This window comes from Calliopsis andreniformis, unplaced genomic scaffold (assembly GCF_051401765.1).
Source record: "Calliopsis andreniformis isolate RMS-2024a unplaced genomic scaffold, iyCalAndr_principal scaffold0022, whole genome shotgun sequence".
Taxonomy (NCBI): Eukaryota; Metazoa; Arthropoda; class Insecta; order Hymenoptera; family Andrenidae; genus Calliopsis; species Calliopsis andreniformis.
The window spans coordinates 5,564,457-5,577,080 of NW_027480432.1; the positions used below are offsets into that span (position 1 = coordinate 5,564,457).

Here is a 12,624-nt window from a genome sequence, read left to right on the forward strand (position 1 = left end):
TCGGTCGCGAGATAACACTGTGATACCGCTTACCGAATTCCTAAAGCGCCAGTGAAGTGTCAATCACGTAACTGATAACGATAGTTGCCTGAACCTTGATCTAATGAAAACATAAATATTTTGATTAGTGAAAGAAAATCTGAATGGCTACGTGCATCGTATAGTACCTGCTTCTTCCATTCATCTATTCTTGCATTTTCTTTATCTGTAATTATCTTTGTTATCGCAGAGGCTTTTGAGGAGGCCCTGAGGCTAATGAACGACATCGACATCGTTGTAAACAATGCTGGCATTCTGGACGAACGAAGGTGGGAGAGGGAAATTGATGTGAATATTGTAAGCAGTGGTGACAATAAGTCTTTTTTTATTTTATTTACCTTCTTTGCTGACGGAGTTACATTTATGTTTCTATTTTAGGGAGGGATGATCTCCACTGCCTTGTTGGCTGTGAAGTACCTCAGTCGGGAGCAACTTGGGCATGGGGGAACATTGGTGAACGTGAGCCAGCACATTGACATCCGGTGCACGGCACAACTTCCGGTTTACACGGCCACCAAGCACGCTATTATTGGTCTTTCACAGTCTCTCGCAGTAAGTTTAATATTACACAATATAATTCCTATTTTAGAAAGGTGTTTCATATTTTTAATGGTCACTAATAGAATAATTATTCGAAACAATTAGAAGCTTACTGGAATAACTTTGTTACTGAAAGAGATGTTCGATAATTTAGACAGAGATTTAAAATATTCTTTAAATTATTCTATTTAGGGACAATTTTTGTTGAGTGTTTATTTCGAATATATTCATTACAGTACGTATAGCCAATGAATACTATTGCATATGTTTGAAGTATTTGTAAAGCTATTTCAGTTCTCAAAATAGTGTTGAAACTAATTATGCATTCGAGATAACAAACCAACAAATGAGACTAGTAACAGATCAATGCAAACTGTGATTCAATTTTTCCATGGAGAGTCTGATAATTAGAACTCTTTTTACATCTTCTAATGCTATTCTTGATATTCTACAAAATTACAAAAACTTATTCTAAAATTATAAACGTTCAGTAAATTCAGTACAAACAGTCCCAAGCACAGTAGAATACTCTACTTCACAATGTCCACCAAACCATTCAATAATCATCTCACTGAAAGAAATAAAACCGAGCTGAAATTTGCGCCAGGATTGTTATCAATACGAGAAGACCGGTGTCCGCGTGATAACGTTGTGCCCCGGCTTGACAGAGACCGCGCTGACAGTGGACAGTCCCAACAAGTTGCTCTCGAGAGTGATGAAGGCAGACTTCGTGAAAAGCCTCGAACAATTTTCCATACAAACGTGAGTGTCCCTGCCCATGATTAAAAGAAAAACGATTATCTCCTGTCTCATCATCGTGTATTATTAACGCAGGCCTTACGTAGTGGCTCAAGGACTAATGTCGATACTAAGGGCAGGCGAGTCTGGTAGCATTTGGGTCATCGAGAATGGCCGTGGTCCATACGAGGTTTACGTGCCAGATCCGCGCACTTTGCGCCGCACTTATAAGAATAACTTCACGCTGGTGGAGACTAAAGTATTGACGAAAGGTCGCCCGATAAGAGAGGTCTGCGACAACACGCGAACAGGCTTGATGAGCTGCGCTTGAGGGGACAACGAAGACGAGACGCGTCTCGGTGGTGACCTTCCGCGTTCCGCGAGAACGACAGAACGTCGGGGCCGCTCTGAACTTCCAGCGAGCATGGGGAACTTCTGGTTCCCCTTTTTCGCGGTGAACTGTCGGCCTGGAGTCGCGACGGGGTGGCAAAAGTGGTCCAGAGGCAGTTTGGGACCACTTGTGGTGAGGAACGAGATTGTGAGCTTCGTTGCTCTTGTATTGATTCGTTGATGCAGCGAGTAGTATTTGCATGGAGATCGCAGTTCGTGAACGCTGCTCGAAAAGTGTTCAAATGTAAGATTAAAAGCTGAGAAGAGTGATATGTTTTTGTATATGATCGTGTCTCTTTTATTTGAAACTTCTGTTTAGTACTGTCAATTTACAAGTGTTTCCGCCGAACAATGTTCAAATACGAAAAAAAGCAATGATATAATTGACAAATACTTTCCGAACAAATCTCGCATTCTCTCGTTCTTTCTCTCTCTCCCTCTCTTTCTCTCTCTCTCTCTCTCTCTGTTCTTTGTTTCTGGCATCGAAAGTAATTTGGTGGGCTTAAAGAGTACAATAAACGTTGCTTTATCATTTCAGTATTATTTCAGCAATTGGGAATCACAATATCCGCTGTACAAAACAAAAATTCATTATCGGAAAACCGCATAAACGACGTGCATTCTTTGCTCGCGTAATGCATAAAACTTAAAAGTTATATTTCTCTTCTCTTTTTCCCCCATATTCCTTTTTCCTATTATTCATTTTATTTGCTTAGCATTTACTCATTATATGCATTTATTTGTTTTCTTCCCCTTACTTTACCTTGCAACTTTTTACTGATAGTTTATGGAGGTTTCTCTTCGACTTACACGTAACTAAATCTCATGTTATGTATTGTAATATATTCTGTATACGCTTGGGACTCCGTACGAGCCATAAGAAAATAACAGTCGCAAATAATATACCTATTCTGCCTTTCTTCTTATTTTCTTTCTGCGTCTTATATTCTTAAGGACATTATCATGCTTTTTTTTTTTAGAGTCTTGCTCTCGTAAACGCTACTTGCGGAACCGCGGCAGAGCGTCCTCGTACATCAAAACTGTCTCTTCGAAACTCGAAGCTATTAAACGCAGTCGAACTATAGCAAGGCATTCGCTCTCTCATTTTCACTTACCCACTAACATACCACGTTCAATATTTTCAAAAAACTAATAAGTCAATACATCGATGTACGATTCAGCTTAGCGCGCGCGAACACGCGCGCCCCTATCTTTATAGAACCATACAAAATCATATTTTTTTTTCCTTTTTTCCACCGTTTCTATGCTTCATCGTGAGGAACAAGTAGACGTTCCCTATCGAAAAATCAAAACCCCCTGGTAAATATAAGAGTAAAATAATTAATTCATCTTAATTCGCATACGTATCGGTCATCATCTTAAATAAATAAAGTTCTGACTGCCTCGAAATAACCATAATATATTGTCCTACCCTATTTGCAATTGTACGCATGCTCCACTTGTTAGTTTTTCTTCCCCCCTTTCCTTTTTCCTAACAATGCGTTTCGTTTAATCGCGAGAAAGAAGCAGTAATCAACAGTGTTGTTCTTATGCGCTTCAACCGAATCACGCGATACATGCAACACAGACAATTGTTAATCAATAGTCATTTCCCACTGTCTTACTTGAAAATCGTGTCGTGCTTATACTCTCTTTTTCTAGATAACTGCGTTCACATTTGCATTACAAAAAATTTTCCTTGAGATTCTTATTGTTTTCTTAATCGTAGTTGCATGCTTGTCGAGTTGATTGGCGTTCAAACGAGTAGAACTGGGAGCTCGAAACGGTTTATTGTACTTATTATACGTTCATAAGCAATCGACGTTTCGTTAACTCGTAGGACATGATGGCTCTGAATATCGAGTGCCGAAATTAACTACTTACAACAATAAGATTCATATTTATTTGTCGAGAATTTCTAAACGCAGGACCTTGGCAAAGCATCGATTAATCCCCCCTCTACGGTATTCCTGCGTGGCTGATACAAAAGACCCTCGATAAAGTTCTCTCAGAGAACTTTCCTTTTCCCCCCCAACTCCTATTATCCTTTCTTTTTATCGTTTCCTTGAATCACTGAATCCCTCTTAAACTTGAATTCAAATCAGTCCATAAGGGCAGAGCACGTATCGTAAAAATCTTAAACTAAAGAGAATACTTATATATGTATAGTGGCGCGCGTTTGTTCATTCAAAAAGATACAACGCGACTATTCTGCTGCGATTGGGTGGCGGATTGTTCGTTGGTCGTGCGCTGGTTTTGACTGCCAGGGTTGTTTTGTTGTTGCTGGTTGGCGGGTTTACGGTTGCCACCTCTGGAACCTCCTCTGTAGCCGCCTCGGAAACCGGAACCACCAGTGCCACCGCCACCTCGGTACATGCCGCCCATTCCACGATTATAGTAACCACGTGCACGAAAACCACCGCGTCTCGTTGACGCCACGCCGAACGTTTCAGAGTTCAATTTGCGCTCTGTCCTCCAATCCGTGCGTTGGAATCGACTGGATAAATTTTCGAACGTCTTCTTTTAGCGAGCACTTTAACTACATTTATTATAATTGAACCCTGTTCTGCATTAATGTGTTAAACAAAAATTGAATTTCAAATTGCGAATACAGTCCAGGTATATCAAGTTATATGGAAACTATCCGAGTGTTGGCACCATTTATTTCCAATAATTAACTCTCGCGTTTTAAACGAACTAGGTTATATTTTACTTGTAAGCTACCATTCTTATATGTAAATATTTATTTTAATGAATAGTATTAGTAATTACGTTAAAAAAATCGATGGAATATTATAGTAAAAAATATAAAACACTCGATTTCTTAAAGCTAATTATTTGTGGGTTAATATACTAATGCAGAACAGTGTCCAACTACTATTTCTTGAACTATAGATTCGTCCACTTACCCTTTACTCCTCTCGACAGCTTCGCAGCTGATGTTATCGAAGAAGGATTTCGATTTATCATAATGAACAATCTCTGGCTCCTCCTCTGGCTCTCCTTCACCTGCTCCAGTTTCGTTTCCACTGTCATCCTTCTTCTCGTTATCAGCACCAGAGTCAATCTTTGTTTTCGCTAACTGGGATCTGGAATACAGAGAATCCAAAATAAATCCACCCTTCAATTGTAAGTGTCTTAACCCCTTCACCTTTTTCAACGACTCTAACTCGTGCACTTTTTACAAATACCTCCGCTGTCGAACACGCGCTAACGCAAGATGAGGATTTTTCATAAGAAACCGATCACGCAACATCGCGTGAGGGATCTATGTTCACCTAATGGGCGCTCTGTGGTTGGCAGTTTGCGATATTCACCCGTTTCAGATCGGCAGCGAATGTGACAACATTACGAAAGAAAATCGTAGGTGAAGAGGTTAAATAAATTCTTGTTATAAAAGATAAAGACACTTGTCGATGCATCGCGTAAGCAAAACATGAACTGCATAATCATGAGTCACTTTAAAAAATGCATAACATTAATCTTGCATGGTTTCCACATTTGGTCATTTCAAACATACTTGAAATGAATCCGGCACGACCATGCTAAATGATAAATTTGTCGAACAGGAGGAAGTACGATACCTCAGCTCCTCGAACTCGGTATTGGCTTGCTCGAAATCGTAGTCGTTGTCGAATTTCAAAGTGTTCTTCGGCTTGGCTCCGCCAGCATTGCCAGGTTGGTTTCTGAAACCACCACGGCCCCCCCTTCCTCTCCCTCGCATGTTTCCACGATTCATCCAACCACCACGATTCCCCCTGCCGCCTTGCGCATGGGTACCCTGACCTTGCATTTGACCGTCTTGCTTCATCGAATCACGTTTTCCTTCATTGTATTGCGACACACTGCCTCCCGTCTTGTTACCGGTATGGCTGAAAAGAGAAATAAAAAATGATCTTTGAGATACTATCGCTGTACACTTTCTAATCGAATTCGTTTGATCTTATACGAATTAATTTTAGCAAACTTTGAATTGAATGTGTTTAAAATTGATGGGTTGGTAGTTTTCTGCGTGGAAAAATATTTACAAGTAATGGTGAATTATAGTTTTATTACCTTTCATGATCGCGTCGAGCAGGTTGAATAGTCCTCATGTTTGTTTTGTCACCGAGCTTCCCTATGTTTCCAGTTTGCTGCTGTTGTTGTTGCTGCTGGTGCCCAACCTGAATACCCTGATCCATGGTCGGACTTTTTCGTGTCAATAAGGACGAAGTTGGAGTTGTTGATCTAGAGCCACCGCTAATAAGGTCTAACACACCTATGGCAATAAGGTAAACAATATTATATTCTGTGATTAATTCGATAACTTCGATAGTGATTTCTAGGCCAAACATGTACAGTTTTTTCAAATATTCAACACAATACAGGACTATTTAAAGTAGGTTCGATATCATGTTTTTAATTCGAGCTCAAAGTATAATTGCAAAATCTACGTTGCATAGAAAGTAATTTTAGGAAAAGATCTCTACACGAAATTTCAACTGTTCTTGCTATTATGTTACTTGCTAATGCATAATGCTTTCAAATCAAACTCAAATATATGTTTAAAGGAAAATTAAAAAATATAAGGGCAATAAAAATATTCACATGCAAGAAGTTTTTATAAAATAGACAAACTGTTGAAAACACTGGGCATAATTGATTGTATCTATAAACTATATATGAAATAAGCCAGTTACTCAAAATATATCACTATATTATTGTGTGATTATTATTAAAAAATATGAAAAATATTTAACTGATTACAGTATAATAAATAGAAGGTATTAGAGTAAGTAAGACACAAAGTATTAACACTACAGTATGCAAAGCAAATATAAAAAGCCAACTATAACATGAAGTAAAAAAAGATATGTAGTTTTTTATGTTAATATATGTGCTACATATATTTTGAAGTATTTCTGTACATAATCAGTAATTACAGAATTAAAAAATGTGCTCAAAGCATTCAAAATCTACCTACATGAATTTAAAGAATCTAGTCCAAGCATAAAATTAAATATGTCACAATCAGAATACAGTTTGCAATATAAGCAAAGAGAGTATAAGCAGTTAAGGAGAGGAACGTTATGTAAAACTAGTAATTAATCGATAAAAAAACGAGAAAAATTTGATCTTACAAATTAGCAAGCATTACCAAAGAAGCAGCAAGCATGCCATTGGCAAAGGATAGTTCATAGCAAAAACAGTTTACCATCTTCCAGAGATTGGTCTTTTGGTAATGGGTCGACATTGGCCGTCGGTAGTGAGTTTGGGATAGAGATGGCATTGGGTTCAGCGGAGCCCAAGCTCAACTCACTTGGCTGTTTATTCATTGGTCCACGAGGATCTCTAGCAGTAGTTGGCATTCCCATTACCGGGCCCATGGTACCCATTGTCATGCCATAGGGTGTTCCATACTGACCACCCATTGGGCCCATCTGACCCATCATTGGATGAGCATAACTGGGTTGTGGCTGGTATGACTGCTGGCTCATAGACGGTTGCACCGTCATCTATAAATAACCAGAATTATTTTGCAACTGCAATTGCAGGTCATCAAATTATATTTTTTATATAATCTCAACATTCCATGTATAAGCTGCTCATTAAATACGCCAAGAAAGAAATCTTAGTTACCTGCACAATAGCTGGATCATTTGGAATAGAACTAACATTGTTGACTACCCGAATATCTTTAATATCCGAGCCACGGAATAAAATGTATTCATACACTTGATTCTGTGGTGCCACTGGAAGTTGCGTCTCCCGATCCTCAGTTCCAAAGGAGCGAACTATATAACAGAAAAAACAAAATAACATAGATTTTAAAAAGGTATTTATTTATTAAATATATTTCAGTATTAATTATTTATCACAATAATTCATAATATGTACTGTATTATTATTTTGCAGGAATATAATATGTGAAATAGAAATATATATTATTTAATGAGATAATATAAAATAAATTATGAATTAAACCCTTAATATTCTGAATAAATTCAATATACAAGCCATATAAAATTCAAATTTAACGATCTATTCTAACAGTTTTGTAATATACCAGAAAAAAGAAAGGACAGGAGACATAAACAGGACAAGTATGAAACACAAACATTTCAGACAATGGTGGATGTAAGTAATGGCTTTGAAACCACCTATCTTAATACAATCCACACAATTTCTATTATCATTGAAAATATTCTGCTCTCAATAAAATTTACTTTTAACATTGCATATTTAACCTATTTTATTCCTCAAAGATCATAAAATCAATTCGATTAACATTCAATAAAAGCAAAATTAAAAGCGATCAAACATCAATTCCTCAACAAAATTTCCAATTTTATTCAGCTTCTTAATTCGATTAAAATCATTGTAACAAAAATATACGATTATTCAATTAGAAACTATTTATGTGACATAGCTAACTTTCCCTTTTAATCACTCCACATCAAAGGAGTGTATCTACCTCAGTTTCGAGGATATTAAATAAAAATTCCGTCGCTCGTGAGAATAAAAAGTATATTAAACGAATAAATTCCGATAAACGTACGTTCGAATCACGAATATCGGGCAAAACACCCGTTATAAGTGACGGGTGACCCCGGTTGTTTTGCATCCAAGCTTTACCGGACGAATCAGATAACGACCGTTTCGAAAGCATTTTCGAGCGCGATAAAGACAGAAATACGGCAAATCGATCGAAAACGATCGGCAAACAGAGGACACGAAGGTAGAAACGGGGCATAGTCGGCGATTATTAGCGGCTGGTACTAGATCGAAATAACCGGGAAACGGAACAGCGGCAAAATCTGATTTCGGGTGTCCATCTTGGTTTGAGACTCACCATTAGCTAAAGCGATCGTGCATTCTTGAGGATCGACGGTGAAGAGTCGTCCTTCGTAACGAATGTCCGCCTTCGATATTAAACTAATCTTCGAGCCCAACTCTGGCATTCCTCCGCTCATCTTGAATCTTTTCCTTCAGTACGGCGATCGACGTGATATTATAGGATTCACGATACCATCTGACGAAACCACCAGCTGACACCAATGGTCGACAGCGGACTGCCAAGTCTACCAACAGAAATTGCGCATGCGCCACGCCCCCACGGACCCCGAGATGCCTTACAAAACTCCGAATCTAACAAAGCTGAGAATAAATGAAATTCTCGGAGCTTTTGACAATTAAACATCGTAGAGGGAAATTGTAACAGAGGCTGCATTCTTATATCGAATGTTTATTCGATTATGCATGTGTAATCATCTCTTTTATATTTACGAGAACTTTGAATATCATAAGCGAACTTAAATTACACAGTATCGTTAGTTCGATACTAGTTTAAGGATAATCATTTTTAACTATGTTTCTGTAGAATTATAGAGTATTGTAAGCAGTATAGTCGTTCTCGAACTAATTCAAACGTTCAAAATGTTGGTCCCACGATATTGGTATGCTTGATAGAGTCACTTAGATACTTGAATGTTGTGTAAGTACCTTTTCTGTTGTTCCTATTTGATAAGAGCTCCGTGTGAATGAGTGTAAAATGTATGTGAGAGGGTAAAAAATTGTGAAGAATAGAAAGGGTTATTGTCCTATTGGCTGACCGAAAATTTTTCCGCAGATATGTAATTGACTAGCGATCTCTGCACATTGTACCTTTGGCCAACATGGCGGCTTCGTTGGGTCGGGTTTGTAAATCTGGTCTATTAAAGTCGAATTATGGACCGTTATTTAATCAGGTACGTAATCCAAGAATGTGAATTGTTTTTGATAACATTTGCGCGCCCACTGAAAAAATGTCATTCTTTGTCGTGATGTTCGTCTTACGATATTGACATTCTGAACACGGTGTGAAAGGTTCCCGTGGAACTATACATCTTGTCGGCTGCTATGACATTTTTTCCAACAATACTCTAATTTTACACGACCTAACATTCTTTCGGGCTTAACTAGTTGTACGACGTAGCGTGGTGATAAATTGAAAAAGATTTTGAAGACACTTTATCTGATGTTATGTAATAGCGATGTGTCCTGAAAATTGTGATGCTGCCATGGTCAAACATGCGTGAATATTATGTGGGTAGATTCAAAAAATCGAATCCATAACTGAAAGTGCTGGTAATTTTCGTCAATCTGAACAGTTACACATTTTACAGAGCAAATTTGAAGTAATATTAGTGAGATTAATGTAAACTGGTTATCGATATGCAAAGTTCTTGAGTAATAAGTTAGTATCAATATTAGGAAGCCAATGACTATCAGATGTAAGGACAATATCTTCATCTAATATTTCAATTCTGTTTCCAGCAGGTACACAATTTTTCTACAGCAAACCAATGGTCTAGGGGTAGAAAAGTGGTATGTGTATTTCTATAATCGTTTGAAGATGTCCTTTTCATTCCTATTCCCAATCCAAGACAAAGATAAAGTTTAAATTCAAGTTTAATTTGTAAGTTCCTACATGGTATTGAGTACGTACTGAATGAAAAATAGTTCAAATATTCAGGTACTTATAATTTTAGTTACTCACCTGCCTGGGAGTAACAGCAGGAGGTATTAGTGCATTAATTTATGCCTTGGACAACTCTGTAAAAGCCTCTGGTTTAGTGGCCCATGCACCAACATATAACTGGAGCTTCTATGGCGTATTCAATGCCTTAGATCATGCGAGGTAACTGAAACTATAATATGTAATGTAATAGACTTAAACATGAAATATATGTATATTTTCCCATTTAGTATGCGACGAGGTTGGGAGGTGTACAAAAATGTATGCTCAGCTTGTCACAGTTTACGATATGTAGCATACCGTCATCTTGTTAATGTCACACATACTGAAGATGAAGCAAAAGCCATTGCAGAAGAAGTGGAGGTACATAATTCTTATGAATTAAGACAATATAATAAATTCAAATATGAATATTGCAAATTGAAACTATTGAAAAAAAAGTTTTCACTACTAATAAAAAGACTGTTACTGTAGATACAAGATGGTCCCGATGACAAAGGAAATTACTTTATGCGCCCTGGTAAATTATCTGACTATGTCCCATCTCCATATCCAAATGAAGAAGCTGCTAGAGCAGCTAATAATGGTGCCTACCCACCAGACTTGTCTTTCATTATTAATGCAAGGCACAATGGAGAGGTGAATCAATTTTTATAAGCTTCTGTGCAGACTTTTTTCATAATGATTACTATCAACTGATAAATTTTTATTTCAGAATTATGTGTTCTCTCTGTTAACTGGCTATTGTGACCCACCCGCGGGTGTTTCGGTAGGCGAAGGTCAATATTTCAACCCCTACTTCCCAGGAGGCGCCATTGGTATGGCTCAGGTAAAGAAACTCAATTATCTAATATGTTTACATAATAGTGCTACAATGTTATCAGAAACAGTTTTTAAATATCATATGAATATGCGTGCAGGTCATCTTCGACGAAGTATTAGAGTTTGAGGATGGTACTCCTGCATCAGCCTCTCAAGTAGCAAAAGATATTACCACATTCCTTATGTGGACATCGAACATTGAACACGACGATAGGAAGAAATTAACCATCAAGGTAAAATGACACAATAATCAAATTACATTTATTGAAAGATGTCCAAGTAATGGAACGATGTTTCATATTATTTATTATTTGCAGGCTATTGGTGTATTTGGCGTGCTGATGGCTTTGGTATATTACACAAAGAGACATAAGTGGACAGTTGTAAAACACACGAAATTGCTTTTCACCCCTAAGAGGAAGCAGTAATAGCTTTGAGATTTAAACTAATTCAGTGGTTAGCTCAAAAAAATTGATTTGACGATGTTAGCATCCTGTATTGGAGTGTAGTTTTATATCTCGTCTTGTGATTGTGACGTCTTGGAAAGCAATTACACACGAAGTGTCATACGTTCACATTACCGTCAATCTAACGTCAATCAACTAACGCATTGTACATATAACTACAACCAATGATACCATCGTCTGGTATAAATAAATTGTTAAACACACTCATTGTATATTTATTACGTGGAAACAATTCCCGAAATGTATTTAAGGTAGTAAGAAGTAATAATACGAAGATCGTTTCTAAAGAAATCCTTTTATTTTGTTTTCTTTTAAGCTTGACTTTATCGACATAGAGTAATAATTATTTAATATTTTTAGTAGTATGAATTGGATTACACTATTACATTATTTATAGTGTAATACTGAAATGCGAAGCTGATGAAGAGGTATGTATAATGTTTCAGGTAGTTGAGAATTTCATAATATTACATGATAAATGTGGAATTCTGTTAAAAATCTCATACTTTGGTTTGGATTTACTTTAAAAATAAAGGACAGACATTGCTACTGCATGGATAACAAAACTTCAAAGAAATTATATTACGCTTGAAATAATTTACGATTATATTTCTTTTTCTAAAGTGTAACATAATTATGGAAAACCATTCTCCGTTCTGCACACAACTTTATGGGAACGGTATAGTTTGTAGCAATCCATGATAGAACTGCTTCAGTATTACAAACCTGATTCCCTACTGATTAGAAAGCTATTTATGATACTTTGGATGTTTATTGAGAATTAAGTAAGATTTTACTAATACATCAATTATGAAGCTTGAGTCGAAATGTAAATAATGGACATATACTACATCTGTACTGTAATGACCAAACTTAAAGTATAGTTCTAATACATAAATAATGGAATGGAAAGAATTGAAGATTTTCAATGTGCTTCATACATTGATGTACCCACAGATGCAACACTATACCATTTACCACATATGCTACTATTAACCAAATTACTACTTGGTATATTTCAATTATAACATAATTTGTTTCATTAATTAAGAAACATTTTCTACTTTTCTTTTCTTCTTTTTTTTTTTTACAGAGTAAGAGGCCGTTCTTGGATGATGTCTCAACCAAACA

At 36.9% G+C, this 12,624-nt stretch overlaps 2 protein-coding genes across 4 annotated transcripts; one reads left to right on the top strand and one right to left on the bottom strand.

Moving 5' to 3' along the window:
* Nucleotides 1-2,228: 2,228 nt before the first annotated feature.
* Tral (LSM14 family protein trailer hitch) lies at nucleotides 2,229-8,738 on the bottom strand. 2 transcript variants are annotated; one of them, XM_076390452.1, is made up of 7 exons: nucleotides 8,540-8,738; nucleotides 7,327-7,481; nucleotides 7,007-7,202; nucleotides 5,764-5,965; nucleotides 5,292-5,579; nucleotides 4,617-4,796; nucleotides 2,229-4,204 (listed from the first exon to the last, which is right to left on the bottom strand). In XM_076390452.1, exons 1-7 carry the CDS (start codon nucleotides 8,658-8,660, stop codon nucleotides 3,895-3,897), a joined length of 1,452 nt encoding a protein of 483 aa, XP_076246567.1. In that variant the 5' UTR covers nucleotides 8,661-8,738; the 3' UTR covers nucleotides 2,229-3,894. The 2 variants fall into 2 exon arrangements, with proteins under 2 accessions (XP_076246567.1, XP_076246566.1); XM_076390451.1 differs by having other exon boundaries at nucleotides 6,902-7,202.
* Nucleotides 8,739-9,316: 578 nt separating this feature from the next.
* On the top strand, nucleotides 9,317-11,696 carry Cyt-c1 (Cytochrome c1). Of its 2 annotated transcripts, none has more exons than XM_076390453.1 (8): nucleotides 9,317-9,434; nucleotides 10,003-10,053; nucleotides 10,218-10,366; nucleotides 10,435-10,567; nucleotides 10,679-10,843; nucleotides 10,920-11,033; nucleotides 11,125-11,259; nucleotides 11,344-11,696. In XM_076390453.1, the coding sequence occupies exons 1-8, from the start codon at nucleotides 9,363-9,365 to the stop codon at nucleotides 11,452-11,454; spliced, it is 930 nt and encodes a 309-aa protein (XP_076246568.1). In that variant the 5' UTR covers nucleotides 9,317-9,362; the 3' UTR covers nucleotides 11,455-11,696. The 2 variants fall into 2 exon arrangements, with proteins under 2 accessions (XP_076246568.1, XP_076246570.1); XM_076390455.1 differs by having other exon boundaries at nucleotides 9,342-9,434; nucleotides 10,006-10,053.
* The last annotated feature ends 928 nt before the right edge of the window (nucleotides 11,697-12,624 follow it).

Bases quoted from the DNA above. Each gene is read 5' to 3' on its own strand.
- Tral (XM_076390451.1), bottom strand. From the start codon at position 8,660: ATGAGCGGAGGAATGCCAGAGTTGGGCTCGAAGATTAGTTTAATATCG. The intron at 7,482-8,539 runs GTGAGTCTCAAA...TCTGTTATATAG, and splicing joins CACGATCGCTTTAGCTAATG to TTCGCTCCTTTGGAACTGAG. The intron at 5,966-6,901 runs GTAAACTGTTTT...TTATTGCCATAG, and splicing joins AGACCAATCTCTGGAAGATG to GTGTGTTAGACCTTATTAGC.
- Cyt-c1 (XM_076390453.1), top strand. From the start codon at position 9,363: ATGGCGGCTTCGTTGGGTCGGGTTTGTAAATCTGGTCTATTAAAGTCG. The intron at 10,054-10,217 runs GTATGTGTATTT...TTATAATTTTAG, and splicing joins GGTCTAGGGGTAGAAAAGTG to TTACTCACCTGCCTGGGAGT. The intron at 11,034-11,124 runs GTAAAGAAACTC...ATATGCGTGCAG, and splicing joins GCGCCATTGGTATGGCTCAG to GTCATCTTCGACGAAGTATT.